The sequence below is a fragment of the Dipodomys spectabilis genome, unplaced genomic scaffold (assembly GCF_019054845.1).
Source record: "Dipodomys spectabilis isolate Male_0828 unplaced genomic scaffold, ASM1905484v1 ptg000147l, whole genome shotgun sequence".
NCBI classification, from domain to species: domain Eukaryota; kingdom Metazoa; phylum Chordata; class Mammalia; order Rodentia; family Heteromyidae; genus Dipodomys; species Dipodomys spectabilis.
Window position 1 is genome coordinate 16,697,138 of NW_024870824.1, and position 24,766 is coordinate 16,721,903.

The 24,766-nt window shown below is 41.3% G+C and overlaps 1 protein-coding gene across 1 annotated transcript in view; it reads right to left on the reverse strand.

Moving 5' to 3' along the window:
- The window catches only part of Pde6a (phosphodiesterase 6A), a 79,162-nt gene that overhangs the window by 5,566 nt on the left and 48,830 nt on the right, over positions 1-24,766 (reverse strand). The window contains exons 9-17 of the mRNA XM_042692089.1: positions 23,561-23,710; positions 22,802-22,945; positions 20,210-20,275; positions 19,873-20,019; positions 19,017-19,124; positions 11,067-11,176; positions 9,244-9,331; positions 8,977-9,077; positions 8,533-8,640 (exon numbers count right to left, since the gene is read on the reverse strand). Coding sequence (XP_042548023.1) covers positions 8,533-8,640; positions 8,977-9,077; positions 9,244-9,331; positions 11,067-11,176; positions 19,017-19,124; positions 19,873-20,019; positions 20,210-20,275; positions 22,802-22,945; positions 23,561-23,710 — 1,022 coding nt within the window. The remainder of the gene's footprint in view (positions 1-8,532; positions 8,641-8,976; positions 9,078-9,243; positions 9,332-11,066; positions 11,177-19,016; positions 19,125-19,872; positions 20,020-20,209; positions 20,276-22,801; positions 22,946-23,560; positions 23,711-24,766) is intronic.

The window sequence follows — 24,766 nt, forward strand, 5'->3', positions numbered from 1 at the left end:
ATAAACAGTGTGCTTGGAGGGCCATACACCATGGCAATAACAAAGATCTTTGACTCCCTCTGAAAGAGCTTCATTTACTCCATGGAGGCCTGGGCCTTGTTGAAAACACAAGGTGTAATAAGCAGTGTGATTGGGCTGCATGAGGAGGCTGTGGATGAAGGACAGAGGACAGAATGGAGGGGGGGGGGGGGGAGAGGAGGAAGAGAGGATTCAGAGAGAAACCTTCCAAAGGAGTTCCACTGATAGGAAACCAAGATGGGTATCTCTCACAGGTAGGTATAGGGTAAAAAAGAAAGGTTGGGGACAATGACAAAGAATTGGAGCTAGCAAAGGGAGCTTGGGGGGTTTAAGAGGTATATTTGGGGACTGTCATCCAGGGTGATGTGACAAATCCAACACTAGGAACCTGCAGAAACAGGAAAGGTGACTACAGGTTCTGAGCAGTCCCTCCTCACAGCGGTGCTGCAGAAAGCAGGCTGGGAGCATGCGCAGGAAGGTTCCCAACACAGAGGGACAGGAGGAGGGTAGATGCCTTTCCTGGTAGATGCCCTAGGGTTTGAGCAGCAGGGCAGGCCAGTAACAATCGCTAAGCCAAGAGAGTTTAGGAGGTGGAGGAAATCTGGCTTGGGGAAACAGCTGGGTGGGCACTGGGGAGCAGAGCAGTTGGAGAATGCTGGGATTCAGAACCTAATCTGCTGCTTGCATGATTTCATCATTATAAAATAAGAGGGTATATAGTTGTACATAAACTGGTCACTCACAGAAGATTAACAAGTTCAGATAAAATGTTCAGTGGTATAAATCTTTACACAGTATATAATCCTTTGAAGAAGATAAGGTTTCAGGAATGTATATGTTTCATAGTAGCTCCTTTAGCTCTATATAAAGCTTTATATAAAGCCTTACGCTTGATGTGAAGGGTGGTGTGATAGCAAATGCTTTGGGCAAATAAATACTCAGTGAGCATATACATCCCTGGCTTCCCAGTAAGGGCCACGGTCCATCTCTGTGGCTCCCAGGGAGAGCTGGGTGTTTGTTTTCCTTGGTTGGAAGGTCACATGGGAAACATGTCCAGAGATTGGGGAAACACACCCAAATGTTTTATGGACGGAGATTTTGTATACATGTGTGTGTACATGTATGTGTGTGTACATGTATAAGCCAGTTCAGAGCCTCAGGCACAAAACTAGACCAGAGAGAGGGACCTACAAATGTATGATGAGATTTAAGTGAAACTGATGTTTGGCATGGTGGTGCTCCCCTTTAATCCCAGGCTTTTTGTCCTTGCTGGGATCACAGATGAGTGTCCCTGTAGAGACAGAGTCTTTAGACTTTTCTCATTTAGACCTTAGGTCCTCCCGATCTCAGGCTCCACATACCCACACAGCTTGGGGTGACAGGTGTGTACCACCATACCCTCTGTAGGTTGGGAGGGGGTCTTGAGAGTGTTTCTGCTGGGGTTAGCCTTGAACTAGAATACTTCCATTTTCAGCCTCTCAAGTAGCTAGGATTGTCATTGTATAGTATTGTCATTTTAAACCACTGGCGCTTGGCTCAGTGGTAGGCATTTTTTGGGGGGGGTCCGGTTGTGGGGCCTGAACTCTGGGCCCGGGAGCTGTCCCTCAGCTCTTCAGCTCAAGGCTAGCACTCTACCACTTGAGCCACAGTGCCACTTCCGGCTTTTTTCTTTTTTCTTATGTGGTGCTGAGGAATCGAACCCAGGGCCTCGAGCATGCAAGGCAAGCGCTCTACCACTGAGCCACCTTCCCAGCCCCTGGTAGGCTTTTTTTTTTTTGTCAGTTATGGGGCTTGAACTCAAGGCCTGGGCACTGTCCCTGAGCTTTTTTGCACTCTACCACTTTGAGCCACAGCACCATTTCTACTTTTCTGGTGGTTATTGGAGATAAGAGTCTCATGGACTTTCCTGCCCAGGCTGGCTTCAAGCTGTGACCCTCAGATCTCAGCCTCCTCAGTAGCTGGGATTACAGGCATGAGTCACCAATGCTTGTCTTTGGTGGCAAGATTTTTTTAAGGCAGCTTAAGCTAAAACATACTCCAAGAGGGGGCAGAAGAATGGATGCCATGCTGAGGAACAGTGGAGACTGCTGGGAATGATACTATCCAGGAAATACATTGCAGAGAAGATCCCTCTATCCAGCTTGCACACAAAGCTATGTCAGATGCCACGCTTGGTGAGTGTGAAGATATGCTGGGGATGTGCACATTTATACCACAAATATAAATGTGTGAGCAAACACTTCTCTGGGAAAAGGGAGTTGCATTTATGGAGATAATAGAAGGTGGATTAGGAAATCAGGGAGGAAGTGTCCTTTGAGTTGACAACTATAGGATGCATAGCCATTAACTTGATAAAAAAAAAAATAGAGATGTATGAGAGAGAGAAGAAAACACATCCAGGCAGTGAGAACACTGGCACTGAAGCCCTAACGCCTGCCACATTCAAAAACTGAAACATGCAGAAGACAGATGATGAGGAAACATCGCATTGGGATGGCAAAGAGGACAGAAGGGTGAGATTATGATGTAGAAGAGAGCAAGAGGAGGCCAGGGAGACACTGGGGGCTCAGAAACTCAAAGCTCATCCTGTCAATGGATGAAACTCACCAAGAGGAAGGACTGGGGATTGATGGGAGAAGAGCATACAATTCCATGCAAGGCTGTGAATCACAGAGCTCAACTGAATAGGGTCTTCTGTCTTGTCCTGACTTACTATTGTCCAGAGAAAGCAACATACATCTTTCAGCTTCTGATTGTTTGTAAAATGAGACAGTTCTGTTAGATTGGATCTTACGAAATGTTGGTTTTGTGGGTCAAAGAGAGGTGAAATTCAGCAATTTCATATGGTATGTGATATAATAAAACCCTCTTGGGGTTGAGAGAAGCACACGGATGATTTTTGTCAGAGCAGCTATTGTTTTCAACTTGTCCTCATCTTACTTGGATCACCCTCCAGGGTCTTTGGGATGAGAGCTCGGTTAGCTCAGGTCAACTGAGCCCTTGGTTCATCCCCAAGAACAAAAGTTTTTCCTCTGGTTTCCATCATCCAAGCCCCGCAGGATGCTGGCTCAGACCTGACCTGGGAGCCTGGCCACCATGATGGGTATGCCCGAGGGAATTCTGTAGTTTGGGTGTCAGTCCTGCTGGGTTTCACTAGGTAAGTCATTGTGTCTCTTGGGTTCCCATTTGTGTGTGTATGTGTGTGTGTGTGTGTGTGTGTGTGTGTGTGTGTGTGAGCGCACGTGTGCGTGCATGCATGTGCATGCAAGGGCACACACTGGGACTGAACTCAGGACCTCACATCTTGCTTAGCTTTTTCACTTGAGGTTGAGGCTCTACCGTTTGAGCCATACCTCCACTTTTGGCTTTTTGCTCGTTTACTGGACATAAGAGTTTCACAGACTTTCTTGCCTGAGCTGAACTTGAATTCGATCAGCCTCCTGAGGATCTAGGATTATATGCATGAGCCATCAGTGCCTAGCTGTGTTCTCATTTTTGTTCTATGTAAAATTCTACACCAAGAATTGGGATACTTTTCCTCAAAGAGCCAGGTTGTAAACATGGTAGGTTCTACAGGCCTGTGGTCTCTGTGGTGTCTATTCAGCTCAGTCTGTGATGCCAGGGCAATTGTACCCCCTAAGCAACAGAGGCTGACTTATCCACTAAGCAGAATACCAGGCTCCACAATACCTCTTCGCATTTGTTTGTGCTGGTACTGGAGCTTGAACTCAGGCCTCACACTTTCACTTGGCTTTTTTCTCAAGCTCTCTGGCTTTTTGCTGATTCACTGGAGATAAGAGTCTCAAGGATCTGTCTTCCCTGGGTGGAGTGAGGTCACTCCTTTGATCTCAGCTTCCTGAGTAGCTAGGAATACAGGTACAAGACACCACTTGGCTTACTTGTTAACTTTTATGGAGGAGGGCACCATGAAAGAAAAAGTTCTAAGAGTCCATAATGTAAGTGAAAAGCAGCCTTCCATATAACAACTTATCTGTCTTCGTTTCTGATCATTTTCCTTTGTTATCAAATGATATTCTTCTTTTGGTTTATTTTTCCCAATCATTGAAAACTGTATCCAGGCATACTCATACTGAGGGTCCATGAGTGCTTCCAACTCCAGGTTTGACCACTAGCAAGAATGGAAGTTGGACTTCAGTACTTCCCCCTCCAAAAAACAAAGGGAGAGAATGAAGGGAGGGAAGGAAAGAAGAAAGGAAAAATGGAAGAAAGAAAAGAAAAGACGACAAGCAAAAAAATGGCCTTTAGAGATGTCCAGGAGTGAATAGTCATGCCTTGTTGTAGTCAGCATGACATTCTGACCCTAGAGCAAATACAGCCAAGTATGGGACCCAAGAAACAGCTGGGCAGGAATCTAACACAAGTGATTTGACTCAAGACATGGCTCAAGTTGAGGGATAAGGTGTGATCCTCTGACCTCAGGAAGCTCACAGGCCTAACTACTCTAGTGAAAGCCCAGAAAGGAGTGCTGGATTTCTTCATGTTAAATCAAAACTCTATAGAAACCAGATCTCTGAAGTAAAAAGGGTCTTTTGAGCCTTTATTGAGGTAGACAGGAAAAGAAAGGCTGTGTCCTATGAGAACTTCCAGCAACTCCCAGCCCCAGGGCTAGATGACAGCTGGAAGATATTGGAAGGACCGGTGCCAAGAACATTTTTTTGTATGCTGGCTACAGATTAAGAGGTGCCAAATAACACATATTCAGCAGTTTTAGGATAAGAAGATAATCTTAAGATAACAGCTTAAACTTTCAGTAAAGGTCTAAATGTTTTTGAAGGATCTAGTGTACAGTGAATCATAATTATCAAAACTAAAATAAGTTGTTCATTCTTTAAAACTAGAGGAATCTAAAGAGCATAACAAATGCATACCAATCAACAGCCCATCAGCTCTAAATTTATGACCTATGAATAAGGTTTTCTCCTTAAACTTGTATTTCTACTTGATTTCCCCTAAGAATTTTATTGTAACATTAGGTGTATGTACATGTACATATGTGTATATGTATCTGTATATGTGTAAGTAGGTATACATGCTTCCAAGTCTTTCATTGGCCACCTGTTCATACTGTTTATTAACTGAAATAATATAAGATTTTCTCCTTTGATCCTAAGTCTCCAAGTGTTGAATATTTTTTCTTTTGGATTAAATGATTATACAATTAACCTAAACAACAAAATATATCCCTTACCTTTACAAGTACTTATTAAATACTCAAAGTGAATTGAGTTTTGAAATTCATTTATTTTCTGTGGTACTAGGGTTTGAAGTCAGGACCTTGCATTGGCAAGGTAAATGTCTACCGCTTGAACCACATCCCAGCCCTTTATCTTTATTTTTGAAAGGTTAGTTAATGAGGGCTGGAAGCATAGCTCTAGTGGTAGGATGCCAGACTAACAAGCTTGAAGACCTGAGTTTAATATCCAGTCCTACCACACACGTGTGCGCATGTGCACACACACACACACACACACACACACACAAAGAGAAAACAAATCAGTTACTGAGTGAATTTTTTACATGGTAGGTTAAACTAGAACCAGCACTTATTTTATACCCATCTTTCATTTTTATAAATGCAAGTATTTAGAAACCTTGAAAACAGAAAGAGTTGAATTACAACCGTGTCACTCAACTAGTCAAATTCTTCCAAGTTAACTGTTCAAAAGCATGCTGTGATCGTTATGCTGAATGATCTCTCAGCTGACAATTCAATTCTCCTTCCATTTCTTTGAAAACAAACACTAGAATGCTTCCCTTCTTCCCATCTAAGAAGCATACCATTAAGATTTAACCAAGACTTGTCACATGAGTATTAATTACGCCTCTGACATTTTCTATGTAGTACTTAAGTTAACCCAAGATCCTGAGAATGATGGGTAAATTAAAACATTATTAATTTAATGTATCTTTGCAGTGTGTTTTGTAAAAATGCTTTTAGCTGATAATGGGTTTCAATTACATGTTCATTGAAACTTTGAAGCTGCAGATTAACTCATTTGATTTATGTAAATGTTTGCTGTGTAAAATCACTGGAAATGCCAGGCCTTCACTGTCAGCAGGAACAGCCCAAATAGGATTGTTTCCCTCAGAAAGTAGCTGACATTATTTTTCAATTCAAATAAGCCTGCTGGAACTCAGGGCCAGGGTGCTGTCCATGAACTTGTTGCTCAAGTTTACTTCTCTGCCACTTGAGCCACAGTTCTCTTTCCACCCTTTTGCTGGTTAATTGGAGATTAATTAATCCTCATAGGTTTTCTTGCCTAGTCTGACTTCCAAGTGAGATCCTCAGAGCTCAGCCTCCTAAGTAGTTAGGATTACAGGCGTGAGCCACCAGTGCCTGGCTCTACCTTTTCTTTTTCCTCTTCTTTTTTCCCTTTTGTTTTGATAGTAAAGAAAAGAAAGGGTCTCCCTCACTCTGGTCTTACTCTTCCTGCCTTTGCCAGGAAGGGTAAAAAAGTCACATCTCATTGTCATTCTAGTTTGTAGTTCTCTTAATATTAGTAAAGTCATCTTTTTTTCATGCTACTATAATTCCTTTCCTAGGAAATGTCTGTCTGTGCTTTTCCACATCTTCTATTAGGTTGGTCTTTTTCTTGAATTGTTATTAGCACTTCACTGAGGATATTAACTCTTGCACCATTATCAACAGTGTTACAACGTTTTTCAGAACCTTCATTCTAACTTTTGACTTTGAATTTATGTATTTGTATGTTGTACTGAAATTCTTTTTATGTAGCCAACATTAGCTACCTCTTTTATAATAAATTTAAAGTTATACATAGAAAAAGTCATTATGAAACTATTCCTTTAAATTCTACCATTGTTTCCTCCCACCTCGCTATTTTAAAAATCTTGATTCATATGGAATTATTTGGGTGTACAGAGTTAGATAGGGATCTAACTTTGTGGCTACCCTATTGTTCTAACACCATTTATGAATACATACCTTTCCCTACAGGTGTAAAAATCTACTTTTAGTACATGCATAACTCTAGTATACCACTTATTTGGGTCTGGGATTGAACTGTGTTTATTTTAGTTTAGTTTAGTTGTGGGGCTTGAACTCAGGGTCTGGGCACTGTCCCTGAGCCTCTTTGTGCTCAGCGCCAACTCTCTGCCACTTGAGCCATAGCACCACTTCCGGCTTTCTGGTAGTTAATTGGAGATAAGCGTCTCCAGGACTTTCTTGCCTTGGCTGGCTTCCAGCCCTGATCCTCAGATCTCAGCCTCCTCTGAGTAGTAGTAGAGGCATGAGCCATCAGCACTTGGCAAAACTGTGGGTTTTTTTATGCCTCTACTTCAGAATGTCCTGGCTATCCTTGCACACTTATTTCTGATTAAAATTTTGGAACTGGCCCCCTAACTCCTCCCAAAATAAAGTAGGTATTTTTCTTGAAATTAATTTAAATGAATAATGAATATGGGAGGATAAATAACTTTCTAATCTTAAGGCTCCTCATCCAAGACCAGTGTGTTCTTTCCACCTATTTAATTCTGCTATGTCCTTTTGAAATGTCCAGAAGGGCAGCTTCTGATGTGCTTGGGAGCAGCCCCAGCCCCAGTGTGCCCTGACTCAGTAAGAACGGGTTGCAATGCTCCCCAGGATCAGAGGACTTCTCAGGAGGCCTGATTGGACAGCTGCAGGGATGAAGGAGGAGTAGCTGGCCATTTGTCCACCCCCCCCCCCGCCCCATCCCAGCTGGAACCTCTTCTCTTTTGCAGAGAATTGCAACACTTGTGATTTAATCGCATCCCATTCTCACAGAAGGACAAACAAGCAATCAAACGCTTCCTTGGGAACTGAGTCAGGCCTTATCTTTCCTGGAGAACCTGATCTTGGCCATGGACTCCCCCAGGGCCCATTACAGAGAAGCCAGGACCATTTAGAATGGGCTACACATTCTCGAAGAGTCCCACATTTACACTTCTCACCTCAGCAACTGAGGTGATTCACAGAAGCACATTGAGTTCACCGCAAAGACTTACCAGGAAAGTAAATGAGAGTTTCATTACAGACCCATTGCCAGCTTTGTATGCCCCATGAGTGTCATTTCCATCATAGAACTAACTTGTGAACACCAACTATATATTTCCATATATAAAGGAATACGGAAAAGTTAAGTCTATCTATTTTAAGTGATGTAGCTATCACTCAGTATACAACAGTATAATGTTTGTTTTAATAAAAACTTGAAAGTTAAACCTCACTTTACCCACTGTACTCTAAATTTTATATTTCTAAATTTTATGATTGATTGAAATTCTTGTATATTACATTGTACTAATACAAAATATTACAATGACATTAAACAATAATATATTGTCATGGTTTTAGTGATTAAAAAAGATTAAAAGTGTGTGTGTGTGCATGCGTGCAACTTGGGTTTGGTTTGGGCTTTATTTATAATGACTGTCAAACAAGAGCTTGTCAGTGCAGCCTCCCGCCTCTGCCTTGGCTGATAGGGGTCAGGATTTAGCCCTGCTTCGACTCACATAACGATTTCCTTCCGCGTCTGCTCGAGCATCATGTACTGAGTCCATTCCTGTTCACTCTCATAGGTCTTTGACTGGTCCACGATCTTCTGGAACATGGTTCTCTTCCTGTAAAACATGCCAGTTTGTTAGGGGAACACATATTGCAGCAAGGCAATACCTGAGCTCCTAACAATGGCTAACGTTTCAGGTGAGGGCTTATTAAACTAACATAATTAGTTAACGAAAACAATCAAACAAGGTTAAAATCATCATGGCCTGAGAGTGAAGCCCTAGCCCAAAGTTTGCACTGTGATATTGGTTTCTTTATGGAATGGGAGTAATAACATCTAATGCGAAGGGCTGTAGCGTTGGGCCTGGTACACAACAACCATCAGAACTATGATATTTGTTGTTCTTATCCTTGTTGTTATTCTGCTTATGAAAATGAGATGAAATACCAACTTGAAATATAGAGCAAGGTCAGTGGCAATGATAGCAATGTCCATCATGTGGATTGCATGCTCATGCTGACGGCGATTGAGGTTTTGAAAGATATTCAGGCTCTAAAGTGGAAAAAAAATCAGAGGACAGATGTGAGAAATAATGCTGGCAGTACAATCACCCATCTACAGTGGCTGCCCTAGATGATGGTAAAATGGAAGCCCAGGTCAATGGAAAGAAGGTTGCCTGGATACATCCAGGCTTCTTATGAAATAGGCCTTGTCTTACCTCATCTCTCAGCAGTGTTTTGCCAAATTCCAAATGGTGTCTTTCCAAGATGGAGGATCCATGGAGTTTGGCCAGTGGATTTTGGGATCTGAGAGAGAGAGAGAGAGACAGAGAGACAGAGAGAGACAGAGACAGAGAGACAAAGAGAGACAGACAGAGACAGAGAGAGGGGGAGAGGGAGAGAGAAACAGAAACAGAGGGAGAGAAACAGAGAAAAATAGAAGGGAGATATGGAGAGAGAGAGAGAGAGAATCAGCATGGATGAATGGATAGTGCCAAGATGAGCATTAAGACATGTGATCCAGCCTTGCCTCATCCTAATTCTGCAGGCAGAAATTAAAGTCCAGGAATGAGAAGGCTTTCACCTCAGGTCACATAGTGAGGTGATGGGAAATGAGGCCTAGGCACTGAGTTTCTGATGATGTCTTTTGCTTTCTCCACAATTGGTTCTGAGGCTCTCGGCCTTAGACTTGGAGAACCTTGGATATAGTAAACTCCTAGGCAGGAAAAGCCAGACCCCGCCAGGTGCAGTTTTAGAGATGGATGGATCACCTGTAGCCATCTGTGGACCCCAGTGCTGGGTAATGCTTCAAAGATCAACAAGCCCCTGCTCCTCCATGCTCAAGACTTAAGGGATGTCATTGAATTACCACAAGTCATGGATGTATTCCTTTTTTTAAGTTAATAACACAGATTATGTGCTACTGTGCCAAGTGCTTAGATTCCACAGTATAAGACTGAAACATAATCTCCAGCCTTAGAGCAGCCTCAGAATAGAGAAAAGACTCAGAGAAGCACGAATTCTAAGTTTATTCACATCCTACGGGCCAGAGGCCATGGGGCCTGAGCAGAGTCTCAGTTTTCCCAGCTGTAACATGGGGATAACTTCTATTTCTGACCTACCCAGACCAAAGAGAGGTTATGAGGTTGTGGTGAGGCCATAGTCCAAGAACTGTCCTTCAGAGGCTGATTGGAATATGAGTTGTATGAGGTCAAAACATTTGTCTTTTTTGCTCACTATACAACCTACCACACCACATAGGGAGCCTATCAATACAAGGTTATCCATTACTAATGAATGTTATTCATTATTAATACCTTGACCTAAATATATCAGCAGGTAGAATAGGGAAAGGGGAGCGTGAAGGGGTTTAATCTATTCATTTCTTTATACTGCTATAATTGCCACAGACTTAATTTCTTAAAACAATACAATATATTGCCTTATATCCCTAGGGTTCAGAACTATAAAGTGTGTCCTCCTTTTAGAGACTGTAAGGAAGAGGCCCTCTTCCTTGCTATTTCCAGCTTCTAGAGGCCATTTGTGTTTCTTGATTGGAGCCCTTCCTCCATCTTCAAAGGCAGAAGCAGAACCTTCTCTCTTCTCTCTCACCTCCGGACTTCCTCTCACTAGGTCCCTCTGTGCTACAAGGAGCCACCTGCATGATCCCTATCACCCATGCTCTTTAACTGAATCACATCTGCAAAGTTTCTTTTAGATTAGGCGATTTGTTTTCTTACTGTGGAGACATTTGAGTTTCTTACACATGCTGAATATTAACCCTGTCATTCTATCATTTTGAAAAGCAGACAATGTAGCCCTAGGTATCTGGATTTGAGGTATGGATTTCTTCAGGAAGTCATGATTCTATCTACCACCGTCATAGACCCAATGCTAAGGGGAGAAGTGAAACTGGACAGCAAGACTTTTCCTTGGCTAGTCTGGGTGTCATGGCTAGGAGAAGGCCGGGGGAAGGAGACTGGGAGAAGATTGGGGGATGGAGGCTGGGAGAAGGCTGGAGAACAATAGTGGGAAGACTCACTTCATCTGGTAGAGGTTGTTGGTGCCTCTGTGGTCAATGTCATGACAGAAGGCAGCAGTGACCATGGCCAAGGCCTCCAGGTCAGTGAAGTATCGCTTCAATTTTCCGGTCTGGAGGAGCAATCAGAAGTTCAAGTCATTCTTATTCTGTAGGGGTGGAAGCAGGGTTGAAGGGTAGTTGTAGGGAGAGAGCCTGGCATTTATGAACCTGTGCTCTGGACTAACTCTTGTACTATAGAGGAATTAGAGGCTTACTCAATTTGGAGAGTTTTCTGGGGCCCTGGAACTTTTACTACTAGAACTGGAACAGTCACAGGCCAACAGACAGCTGGTCACCCTATTCCCAAGTGACCTTAGCTGGGCTTCTGCCCTTTGGGGATTCAGTATTCCAATCTACACATTGGGGGTAGAGGGCACTCTCGATGATCAGGATTGAAAAGATTTTGAATATGGATAAACTTTAGGTTTCAGGATTTGGAAAGAATCTTAAAAATGGCCAGATTGGCAAAGCATATCTTCCAAACCTGGTCTACCAGCTGAGGCACAGTGCAGAGAGATCTTTCTATAATACTCCCACACATTGTTTTTTGTCTGTTTGTTTTGTTTTGCTTTGTTGCCAGTCCTCGGGCTTGACCTCAGAGCCTGGGCACTGTCCCTGAGCTTCTTTTGCTCAAGGCTAGCACTTCCAGCTTTTTCTGTTTATGTGGTACTGAGGAAATGAACCCAGGGCTTCATGCATGCTAGGTAAACACTTTACCACTAAGTGTTAAAATGATGGTGGGAAAGAAGAAAATGATGCCTACTCTGTGACCCTAAGAAATAAACTAAATCTAAGTGGTGATCTCTTTTGGCCCTGGCTAGAAGTCCTGCCTCTCAGCATCTGCCTGGGCTTGACCTTTCCAGCCCTGAAGGGAAAAGAATAAGGACAAGAAACCTGATCCACAGCAGAGCTTGAGGCATGAGCTGCACTGGGGAGGCATTTCAATGAAATGTGAAGGACTCAAAACTCTCTGAGCCAAAAGTATAGACACAGATATACAAAAGTGTGTCCACTTGAGGATATCGTAGCAGGTTTTGACATAGTGGAAGACTGAAAATGTACTCCATACCCAACAATAGGTGGTGGGATAAAGAAATTATTGTACATTCAAAAAATCTAATGTAGTCAAGCCTTCGCACTTGTGGATTTCACACCTGTGCATGCAACAACAAATCTAGTTTTAAAATGTCATCTAATGTCATAAAATGTCATCTACAGACTAAATGCTCTAAGACCAGTCCGATAGCTAGTAGATTTTTTTAAAAATTAGTTTACTCTATTGTTATTATAGAGGTGATGTACGTACAGAGGGGTTACATGAATCAGGTAATAAGTACATTTCCTTTTGTATAGTGTCTTCTGTTCTCTCGCTCTCTCCAAGTCCCTTCCTCCCATCTCCACCCATGAGTTGTATAGTTCACTTTCATCAGTGTCCAGTGAGCTCCACTGCCGGCAGATTTTTTTAAGCTTGGAGTTGACTCCCTGCTATGCATGTTTTGCTGCCAGTGGGACTGAGAGTTCTATGTCTAGGCCTGGCAGATTGCTCTGTTTCTAAGCCTCCACATTCCCCACAGGGTAATTAGGTATTGGGTGGGGCTCAGACCTACAGGCAGAATGCTGGCTTTCCTTGGTCCCCTTCAGGTCATATCTCAGTTCATAGCTTGTTCATTTGTACGTTTGTCCCCCCTGCACACATAGGGGGAGTTTCTCTGAAGCAACTGGGGACCTATCCAGCTCACAGGATGCAATTCTGTGAGCAACAGTGGCATTAGATACTCAAAGAAGGGAAGCGTCTAAAGTGAACATAGCTCTGAAGCTGACCAACCTGACCTGCTCACCCATATATATGCATATATGTATAAATAGATCTATCTATCTAGCTAGCTAGCTAGCTATCTGTCTGTCTGTCTGTCTGTCTGTCTGTCTGTCTGTCCAACTGTCTGTCCAACTGTCTGTCTATCTATCTAGCATAATGAGGACTATTGTTGTTGCTGTTACAGTGATTTGTTTCCTCCTCTCCAACCGATACTAGGATTGAATACTCGAGAGAAGGTTGATCACTAAGACCAGTGAATAAATCAGAAGAGATAGCTATCCCAAAATATAAGTAAATTACAACTTAGAAAAATAAAACATATGAAAAAGTAAGGTAATGTGATTCCTCCACAAATTCATAACTCCTCAATACTAAAACGTAAAGATAAAGAAATGTCTGAAGTCATCAAATAATTCAAATACACGGCTTTTAAAGTGATCACTTTTCATGCAGACAGAAAACTGAAGAAGGTCAATTCCATGCTTCACTGAGTATATCAGCAATATGGGTGAGAAATTCAGCATGGAAACTGGGGTTCTGAAACAAACAGATAAATAAAAATATGGAAATGAAAAGCTCAATGAATCAAAAACACAATGTAAAGTATTATCAATAGATTAGAGCAAGCAGAAGAACAAATATCAAGGATTGAAGACAAAGTTGAGGAATTTACTACATTCAGACACAGGGAAAAAAACATTTTACACACACACACCCTTTTTCATTTTACACACACACACCCTTTTTTTCTTTCTTTTTTTTTTTTTTTGTCGGTTGTAGGGCTTGAACACTGAGCCTAGGAGCTGTCCCTCAGCTCTTCAGCTCAAGGCAAGCACTCTACCACTTGAGCCACAGTGCCACTTCTGGGTTTTCTGGTGGTTTATTGGAGATAAGAGTCTCATGGAATTTCCTGCCTGGTCTGGCTTTGAACTGTGATCCTGAGATCTCAGCCTCCTGTGTAGCTAGGATTACAGGTGTGAGCACCAATGCCCAGCTTCACCCAAATTTTCAAGAATGTTGGACTATGACCAAGAGACAAAACCTAAATAGAAGTAGGAGAAGACATTGAGGTACAGATTAAAAGTCAAATAAAGTCTATTAAATGGAATTATAGAAGAAAATTCCTCAAATCTAGTCTAGGGAAAGACATGGATGTAGAATCTCAAGGAAATATGATCAGAAAAAAAGCCTCTCCACGTCACAGCATAGTTAAAGTGCCAAGATGATATAACAAAGAGAGTATTGGAAGTTTCAAGAGAAAAAATGCCAACTTACTTACAAAGGCAAATTCATGATAATATCATCAGATCTCTCAACAGAAACCCCCAAAGCCAGGAAAGCATGCTGTGATGCATTTCAAGTGCTAAGAGTAAGTAACTGTCTATACTATTTCTAGCAAAGTTATGTTTTTAAATCAATAGAGAAACAAATAGCTTCTATGGACTAAATCAATTCATGAGCAGTAAGCCAGTACTGCAGAAAATAAATAAAAGAATCCCGAACACAGGTGAGGGAGAAATACAGCTCTCACAAACTCGAGTTTTCAAGAAACAATAAATTGTATGGGAGGAATAGAGGAACAATAGAAAATTAAGAAAAAATCAAATACATTTAACTCAGTAAACTAGCACACTCCTAAGATGAATGAGGGGGAAAGAAAAAACCAACAACAGTACTCAATTCAACCAGGAAAAACAAACAAATAAACAAAAAAGCCACCAAAATTATTAGAATAAGCAAATATTTCTCTAAATGGAATGGTCTTAACTCGCCAATTAAAAGAACAGCAAGATGTTGCTATCTGTTGTCCACAGAAGACATACCTCACTGGCAAAGACTCAGACAGATATGTACATATATATATATACACACATATATATTTGTATGTGTATGTCTACACGTGTATATGTATGTATAGTATATGTGTGCATATGTGTGTATGTGTAGGTACATATGTGTGTATGTGTATATGTATATTTATGTATATGTGTGTATGCCTCTGTGTATGTATTGTATGAGCATTGTATGTGTATTATATACATGTATATGTATATGTCCTGTACACATACCAAGCAAGTAGAAACAGAGAGCAAGCAAGAGTAGCTTAGAGCTACTCTTCGAACAAAAATTAGAAGAGATAGAGAAGATCACTATGTATTAATAAGTGGAAGAAAGCATTAAGTAGATATATAATTGTAAACTGGTAAGCACCAAACATTGGTGATCCTAGTTTCGTAAAACATAGCTAATAAACATAAAGACACAGACAAGTGCAGATATAATACAGCAGTGGGTAGCTCTAACACTCCACTCTCATAAATAGATCATTTAGACCTGCAAAAAATCAACAAAGAAATTTCAGAGTTAAACTGCACTACAGACATGAGGAATCAAACTCTTTTCTCCAAAGTAGTACATTTAACAACTGCATATAACACACAATTCTCAGCAGCTGATGGAATTTTATCCATACAGGGCACACTTTAGGCTACAAAGCAAGTCTTAACAAATAAAAAAAAAGCTTAAATAATTTCTTATATCTACCAGATAATAATGGAAGAAATTTGGACATTAATAGCAAGAGGAACTACAGAAACTATGCAAACACATGGAGATTACATGATATATTTTTGAATGATTAGTGGGTCATTGGAGAAGCCAGTAAAGAAATTAAAAAATATCTAGAATCTAATAAAAATGAAAATACAGCATACTACAACCTATCAGACATATTAAAGACAGTTCTAAGAGGAAAGTGTAGAGCTATGACTATCAAAAAATCAAAGCAACCTAAAATAAATAAACTAATGAAATTTCTTAAGTTCTTAGAAAAACAGGAATAAACCTAATACAATAATAGCTACTAAACAGCACTGTGGCTTACTTGGGGGCTGAGCAATGAAGGCTGTGATCTGAAGGCAGCCCAGGCAGTAAAGTTTTTGAGACTCTTGTTTCCAATTAACCAACAAAAAGCCGGAAGTGGTAGAGTGCCAGCCTTGAGTGAATAAAGCTCAAGGGCAATGCCCAGGCTCTGAGTTCAAGTATCAGAACTGGCACAAAGAAAGTAAAAGATGGAAACTAGAAGGTAAATAGAAATGTCAGGAAAGAAATAACTGAAAGGGAAACTAAAAAAATCTATACTAAAAATCAATAAAACAAATGGTTGCTTCTTTGAAAATATAAACAAGATTGACAAACCCTTAAACAATATAACTAAAGAAAGAAGGAAAAGCCCAAATTAATAAAATTAGACATTGGAAAAAAGGTAACATTAAAACAAACGCCAATGAAATTCATAAGATCATAAGGGAATACTTTGAAAACTTATATTCATATAAATTGGAAAATCTAGAAGGAATGGACAAATTTCTAGACACATATGATATACTACCACTGACCCAAGAGAATATAAACAACTTTGCAGCTTTATGGTAAGCAAGGAGATTGAATCAGTAATAGAGCCTACCTATAAAGAAAAGCTCAAGACTGGATGTTGCTCTGCTGGGTTCTATTAGGCCTTTAAAAAACTAATATCAAGGGTCCTCAGACTTTTCCTTGTAATAGAAAGAGAAAGATACCACCAAACTCATTCTGCAATACCAAAGTCAGAGAAGCATAAGATAATAACCAAAAAGAAAATTATAAGACCATTTTCTTCAAACATACCCGCAGAAATTCTCAACAAAAATACTGAAAGAACAAATTTGACATTAAAAAAATTATATGTTGTAATTAAGTTTGTTTCATTCCAGGGATGCAAGGATGCCGCAACACACACACATGACTATCATACGGTAATAAATACAAACAGGACCAAAAAATCTCATGATCATTTCAATAGATACAGAAAAAGCTCTTGACAAAATCCAACATCCTTTCATGATAAAAGTCCTGAAGAAACTAAGAATAGAAGGAACATATTTTAACATAGTAAAGAACATACCTTACTATGGTAAAAAAAAACAAAAACAAAAACAAAAAAAAACCCTATAGCTAACATGGTAATAAATAGAGAAAAATGATTTTTTCTAAAATCAGGAACAAGCCAAGGATGCCTACTCTCCTCTCAATATACTTCTTAATTCTTAGCCAGAGCAACAAGGAAAGAGAAAAAGATGAAAGGGTTATGAATCAGAAGGAAAGAAGTCAAACTATTCCTTCTGGTAGATGATATGATTCTATTGTTAAAAAGGCCCATAGGCTCCACCAAAAAAAAACAAACCTTTAAATACTTACAGAAAAGTAACAGGACATAAAACCAAAGTAGAAAAATCAACAGCTTTTTTTTTTTATATAACAATAACGAGCATGCTAAAGAAATCAAGAAATCAATTCTGTTCATAATAACTTCAAGAAAAAAATTACTAGGAATAAATTTAACAAGAAAAATGAAAGAGCTGTACAATAAAACCCCAAAATATTGAAACAGGAAGTTGAAGAAGAGATTAGAAGATGTAAAAATGTTCCATGTTCATGGAAAAATAGAATTGATATTATAAAAATGGTTATATTATTGAAGTGATCTCTATCAATCTCCATCAAAATTACAATGGCATTCTTCACAGAAATAGGAAACATAAATCCTAACATTCGTATAGAAGCACAAAAAACCCTGTATAACCAGAGCAATACTAGAGTTTCAATTCATGACTTCAAATTATACTAAAGAGCTATAGGAATAATAACATAGTACCAGCACAAAAACAGAAATATAGACTATAGGAATAGAATACCAGTGGTTTTCATATGTTTATGTATAGTAAAAAAAAAGTTGTTGTGTGCTTATATAATAAAAGAATGTGCTTGATACAAAAATATAAAATGAAAGACTGATTATTTATGTTTTCCAGAAGTACAGAATAGTATTCTATTGGTTATAATAAAATATATTATGTGTTTGTTTCTCTGTGTGCTGTATGTGTATGAAAAGAGAATTTAGAGAATTTGTGCCAGAGTTATCTCCAAGTAACTAGACCAACTTCTTTTTTTTTGGCGGGGGGGTCCAGTCGTGGGGCCTGAACTCTGAGCCTGGGCGCTGTCCCTCAGCTCTTCAGCTCAAGGCTAGCGCTCTACCACTTGAGCCACAGCGCCACTTCTGGCTTTTTTCTTTTTGCTTATGTGGTGCTGAGGAATCGAACCCAGGGCCTCATGCATGCAAGGCAAGCGCTCTACCACTGAGCCACCTTCCCAGCCCCTAGACCAACTTCTTTTAGTGGTAGTTTCTTTTGTTTGTTTATATGTTGGTGGTGGTTTGTTTTTGGCTTTTGAGACAGGGTCTCACTGTGCATCCCAGGCTGGTCTGCAAATCACAATCTCCGGCCTCAGCCTCTAGATAACAAACGTGCTACCATGTCCAAATTCCTTTCATTTTTTATTTTATATGTTCTCTATTCTTCTATTTCTTTCTTTTTTCCTTCCTTCCTTCCTTCCTTCCTTCCTTCCTTCCTTCCTTCCTTCCTTCCTTCCTTCCTTCCTTCCTTCCTTCCTCCCTCTCTCCCTCCCTTCCTCCCTTCTTTCTTTCTTTCTTTCTTTCTTTCTTTCTTTCTTTCTTTCTTTCTTTCTTTCTTTCTTCCTTTCTTTCTTTCTCTCTCTCTCTCTCTCTCTCTCTCTTTCTTTCTCTCTCTCTCTCTCTTTCTTTCTTTCCTTTTTTCCTTTCTTGTTCTTGAACTCAGAGCCTGGGCGCTGTCCCTGAGCTTCTTTTGCTCAAGGCTAGTACTGTCCATTTGAGCCACAGCACCACTTCCAGATTTTTTTTTTTGAAAGCTAATTGGAGATAAGAGTCTCAATGATTTTAAGAGTCTCAATGATTTTTCCTACCCCAGATGGCTTGGAACCATGATCCTCAGATCTCAGCCTCCTGAGTAGCTAGGATTACAGGCATGAGCCACCGGCACCTGGCTATGAATCTATGATTCCACCTGGCTAGTGATTAGCAGACATTGGTAATGCCAGAGGATTTCAAATAGCACTTTTGCAACTTTTAAAAGGCAATAAATAAAAATGGCAATGCAGAGCTGCCATGAGAGTCTGCATGTGATTGTCCCACATAGCTCCAGCCCACAGCCAGGGCAGACCCCATCACCAGCCCTCCATACCACCAGCAAGGAGAACATGGTCTGCCCCACGTTGAAGCCATGGCGCCAGTTGTGGTAGGTGATCCTGCGGTAGCCCTTGCTCAGGGAGTACATGAACCGCACCAGGGCCTGCAAACACATGCACAATCAATGAGACAGCAGGAGCCTGGCCAGGTGCCCGGGCCCTCCAACCCCAGCACTCAACCAGAGGGGAAGACCTAGCAATAGACGCTTTGCCAACTGCTCAGTACTGTGAAATTACAGTGGTTGGGAAACAAGATGTGAGTGCAAATCATTTCACTTATCCCACCAGCTGAGCCTCATTAATGAGTCCAAGCTTATTGCCCAGAGATCGATTGTCCCGAGAGAGAAGCTAACCTAACTTCATAGGCAAGAAAACAAAAGGGTGTTTTAATTTTGTGAGCCTCCAACTTAAGTGCCCATCAGCATCACGTAAAGGGCTGAGTTGTTTGTGATTCATTAGAGCTTTAAGGGTGAGTGTATAGATATGTAAGAGAGAACCGGTGGTTTGAACAGCATCTCACATATTTCTTTTCACCCCCACTACCAGCACCTTCTTTTGCAGTTCTGAAGAGGAAGAGCTGTGTTTAAATGGACTAGCCTACATGTTCCACCATATATACATCTATTTATTCACAGCCCTCAGAACTCAGAGCCTCAGAACACACTGTATCTCTCAGCTCAGAAACACAAGTGTCTCTTCTGACAGATGACTTAACTGTCCATCAAGATCTGAACCCCAAATGCTAAGGGTGCTCCCTTCTTAAGGTCCTTTCTAGACTGAGCTGTTTTTGTTTGCTTTTTTTTTAGAAACAAAGGAAAAAGAAAAGGAGAAATGAAAGGTGTTTGATCTCACCTCCTGTGGAATATGGAATTTTTCTACTACTCGGAGCTCGTAATACATCTGTATACCACATTTCACCAGCTCCAGCTCTGTGAGAGGCAAATCACTGAAGTGGAATTTATTAATTTCATATTTCTCTGCATCAGGCAGCTCTTCTTGCTAGACAGAGGATGGAGACAAGAAACCAGGGGATGAAGTGTTTCTGGGTCCCCCACCCCCTGCCCTGTCCCAAGTCTGAGAAGAGAAGCAGAGCAGAGGGTGGATTATACTTTGTAGAGAGATCACATGCCCACTCAGGAGTGCTTGGACAAGTGTTGCGTCATACCCAATGTGCTTCATCTCAGCTCACCAGAATCTCAGCCAGCTCCTCTTCTTCACAATCCCAAGGCTCCTTGCCATACACCTCTCTGGTTTTCTGTCAGTGGCCAAAACAGCAGAGACAAAGACACAGGAAATTATATCAGAAGACTAAATACATTTCCACATCTCCATTTCTATTTTTCTGCTTCCTCCAAAATTTATGCATTGGAACCACCCATCAGCGATACTGCCATTCAGCATTCATTAGTGAGCTTCAGGTCCAGGGTCTTGCATCCAATCTGAGCTCCCTATGTACTAGTAGGGTTACAGAATACTTTTTTGTTGTTGTTGTTGGTCTTGGAGCTTGAACTCTGGGCCTGAGCGCTGTCCCTCAGCTCTTCAGCTCAAGGCTAGCACTCTACCACTTGAGCTACAGCTCTGCTTCCAGTTTTCTGGTGGTTTATTGGAGATAAGAGTTTCAAGGACTGGGGCTGGGAAGGTGGCTCAGTGGTAAAGCACTTGCCTTGCATGCTTGAGGCCCTGGGTTCAATTCCTCAGCACCCATAAGCCGGAAGTGGTGCTGTGGCTCAAGTGGAGAGCGCTAGACTTGAGCTGAAGAGCTGAGGGGCAGTGCCCAGGCTCAGAGTTCAGGCCCACGACCGGACCCAAAATAAAACAAAACAAAAAGAGTTTCACGGACTTTCCTGCCTGAGCTGGCTTTGAACCGTGATCCTCTGATCTCAACCTCCTGAGTAGCTAGGATTACAGGTGTGAGCCACTGGCTCCCGGCTTACAGAATACTTTATAACCTCCGTTTTCTCATCTGTAAAATAGGGATGAGAAAAGTCCTTAACCTTAATCATGCAACATTTTTTTTTCTTCGCAGTGTGACAGTGGACAGGGCCTTGTACATGCTAGGCAAGCACTCCACCACTGAACTGCATGTTTTTGTTTTTATTTTGGAGACAGGGTATGGTTACATAGTTCTAGGATAGACTCAGCATTTCTATGTAGCCCAGATTGTATTGGACTATTAATCTTCCAGCCTCAGCCTCCTGTGCTGGGTCATAGGCCTGTGCTATCACACACAGCTTGCATAGTTGTTTTAAACAAAATATATACAACTAAAATAATGCATGTAAAGCATTGCCACAATACTTGGCACACAGGGAGCACTAAAATCAGATGACATTGTTGTTGATAATTTTATTATAACTGACTAGGAAAAATGAGCCTTTGGCTATGGCTCTGATTTTTCTCTCATTTACTGTGTGATCTGAGGCAAGTTCCTTTTTTCTCTGGGCCTATTTCCTCATGTGCTGGAGAAGTATAGAATATGGGCCCAGTTACTTGTTCCTGATTTCATGATTCAGAGCAAAATCTGGTTCACTAAGGCTAGGCCTCCATAAGAACCACATATCCATCATTTGGCTGAAATTATCCACTGAGTCAAGTAAAGCATGAGGCAATTCATCAACACAGGTTAGTTTCTTCTTTGACCCAGGTAGATATTGGGAGGAAATGATGAAACTTGTGGCATCTTCCATGCATAAGAAATGGCTTCTGGATGCACACGGGCCTGTGTAGTTTCAACCTGTGAGGCCTATTACGCAGTCTTGGGAATTTAACTGGATATCATTTCCAAAACCATGGGACAATTCAATTTGCTTCTAAGATCTTGGTCTCTTTAAAACCAAGATCCCATTGAGCTAGAAATTCTAGCCATAACAATTAAGCAAGAAAAAGAAATGAAAGGAATTGAAACCAGAAATAAGTAAATAAAACCAAGATCCCAGAAACAATCAATCACTGATTCTACCATATTTTTTTAAGTATTTAATCCAATTTCCCACCTCACCTAGGATTTCTTACAATGGCATCCCTAATAATAGGATCATCAGCTTCTGTTGGATGATTCTCAAGATGGCACGCTTGCCATCTAGTGAAGCAGGAGGTTCACTGTCCTGATAAAGATTGAGACCTATTCACCAGTTTGGTGGTTTGGGGGCAAGTTCCTTCCCCTGTGGTAGCCTCTGTTTCTTCCTTTCTATAATGAGGGTAGAATTCATTGCCTTTCCTACTTTCCTGGGCTAATGCTTATCAGCATAACACAAGGTCCTGTGAACCTGACATATAAATTGCAAAGTGATGAAACTATGTGAAGAGTGCCTACTCCTCTTGGAAATCTCCTTTGCTCATCTAACTCTTCTGTCTTACTTAGGTCTTCTTGACTCACAGGAGCATGGCTCCGAGACATGGATCATGGATCAGTGGTCTTCCGGATAGAGCTTCCTGAATAGGGGTACAACTATCTGGTACTATCTTCAGTATCAAGTCAACCCTAAGCATAGTGAAAAGTGAAGACCTTTCAAGCCAGATCCAGACCCCTAAAGCAAAGTCATTTTGCAAAAGATACCTGTGCTAAGACCACAAAGGGCAGTCTTTATTAACTGCTCGCTGGCACATATGCATCCATCTATTCAACTGTGAAGATCTCCACCTCTGTGTTAGGCGGGAGGATGTGACTGAGAAGACCCACCCCAGCCTGTGCCCTCATCTACTTCATGTCTTGCCTTGCTTTGGATGCATCGCGAAGGCACAGTTTGTACTAGAGTAGGAGCCAGGAAAGAATGTCACGCACCAGGATTTTCTGAATTTCTTCGTTGTCACACTTCACATGATATTTTACAATGTCCTGGAAAATATCCTTCCTATTTTCAAGTTTGTTCATGGACTCATAGGTGTCAGGATTTAAAACGGACCAGCCCAGAAACTGAGTCAAAGACTGAAAAGAAAGGAAAAGGGAAAAAAGAAAGAAATGAAGATTCAGAGATAAAACATTCAGGTCTGGTTCTGACTCCAGCTTAGGGCAAGATTCTCAAGGCTTCTGTTTTCCCAGCTATAAAATGGTCTGAGAAGCTATGTGCCAACATGCAGGGTGGTAATGAGAACATAGAGTAGTGGGTATAAATACACTTTGAATAAAGCCTACGTGGGGAACTAGCCTCTGCCCAGCTGAGGGAAGAAGGCATATAGGAACTCTGTATTTTCTGCGCAATTCTGTTGGGAACTTAAAACTTCTCTGAAAAGAAAAACTTTTTTTTTACATGAAACAACTTTATCTATTTAAAAAATGGAACAATTCTCAAATTTGCATGTTATCTTTGTGCAGGAGTTACATTAATCTTTGCTCTACTATTCTAGTATGGAATTGGGTTTTTCTGATAACAGTTGACAGTACAGAAGAGTTGAGGTTGGTGTAGGATTGTGCCAGCACAGTGACTTCCAATCCCTCCAGGTGGTTAGGTACTTGCACCCCAGGGTCCTACTGCACAGCTCTGAAAGCCAAGCCTGGAAGCTAGCGACCTCTGAACCCCACAGCAGCCTCAGCATACCATACCTCCATGAGAGTCTCATCCATTTCATCAAAGGGCTTCCCATCTTTACGGTTGTAAAACGTGGCCACCCCAACAATTTCTTCCTTCTTGTTCACAATTGGCATGGAAAGGACATTTTTAATCATCCATCCAGACTCATCCAGAGGCTCTTTCTACAAGAGAAGCATCAGACCTCAGGGTTCCTCTGCTTCCAGGCTGCACAGGCAGCTGTGACAGACTTTGTACTATGATTGGGACCCTGCCTGATTCTCTAAGAAGGGAATAACTGGATAGCATTTGGTGGACTTTGCTCATAGACGTGGCCACTCAAAAACACCATGAGTAGAGGCTAGGAAGGTGGCTCAGTGGTAGAGTGCTTGCCTTGCATGCATAAAGCCCTGGGTTTGATTCCTCAGCACCACATAAGCAGGAAAAGCCAGAAGTGGCACCTTGGCTCAAGTGGTAGCCTTGAGCTGAAGAGCTCAGGGACAGCGCCCAGGCCCAGAGTTCAGGCTCCATGGCCAATTTTTAAAAGAAAGAAAGAAAGAAAAAGAAAAAAAAACCCTGGAGCAAACAGTGCATCTGACTGGCATTCTTTAAGACAAGTAGCCTTGTGGTTTTCAGTCCTAAGATGTCAGGGCTGGCATATGTTAGGCAGTGTGCTACATGTTGGGGTCCAGTAATGCACAGACACATCCTAGAGAGGTAGTGGTTCCCAGATATAATTTTCTGAGACACATTTCTTGATTCCTTTCATCAAGTCAAGCCCCTCCTCTATTCCCAGCTCTTTCCTTGACCGTCACTTTATGTCTGTCTCATAAGCTCTGTAGAAACAAGACCATATCTATCTTGTCTGTCACTGAAGTCACTGAAGATTGTGCCCAAGCCTGGCCCACAAGATGCTCTCCATAAACACAGAGGAATGCTGTCAAGCAAAAATGATGGCAGCCATGAAAATCATCACAAAATTCATAGGAAGGGTAGCATTTACGGTCAGTATGGAAGGACAGAGGATTTGGACAGCAAATGATAATTGCAGAGGAACCAGCATGAACAATATTCCAAAGGCGGGAGGCAAGGAGAGGGGCCTTGGAAATCACCCAATTCACTCCCACCCGATTCCCACTGCTATATGGCTTTTCTCCAGTCATCTTTTCACTTTATTTTAGGCTGCTTCCCAGAAAAGTAGGCGGATTCTCATGTATTCTAAGGCTCTTTCTGGGGGGGGA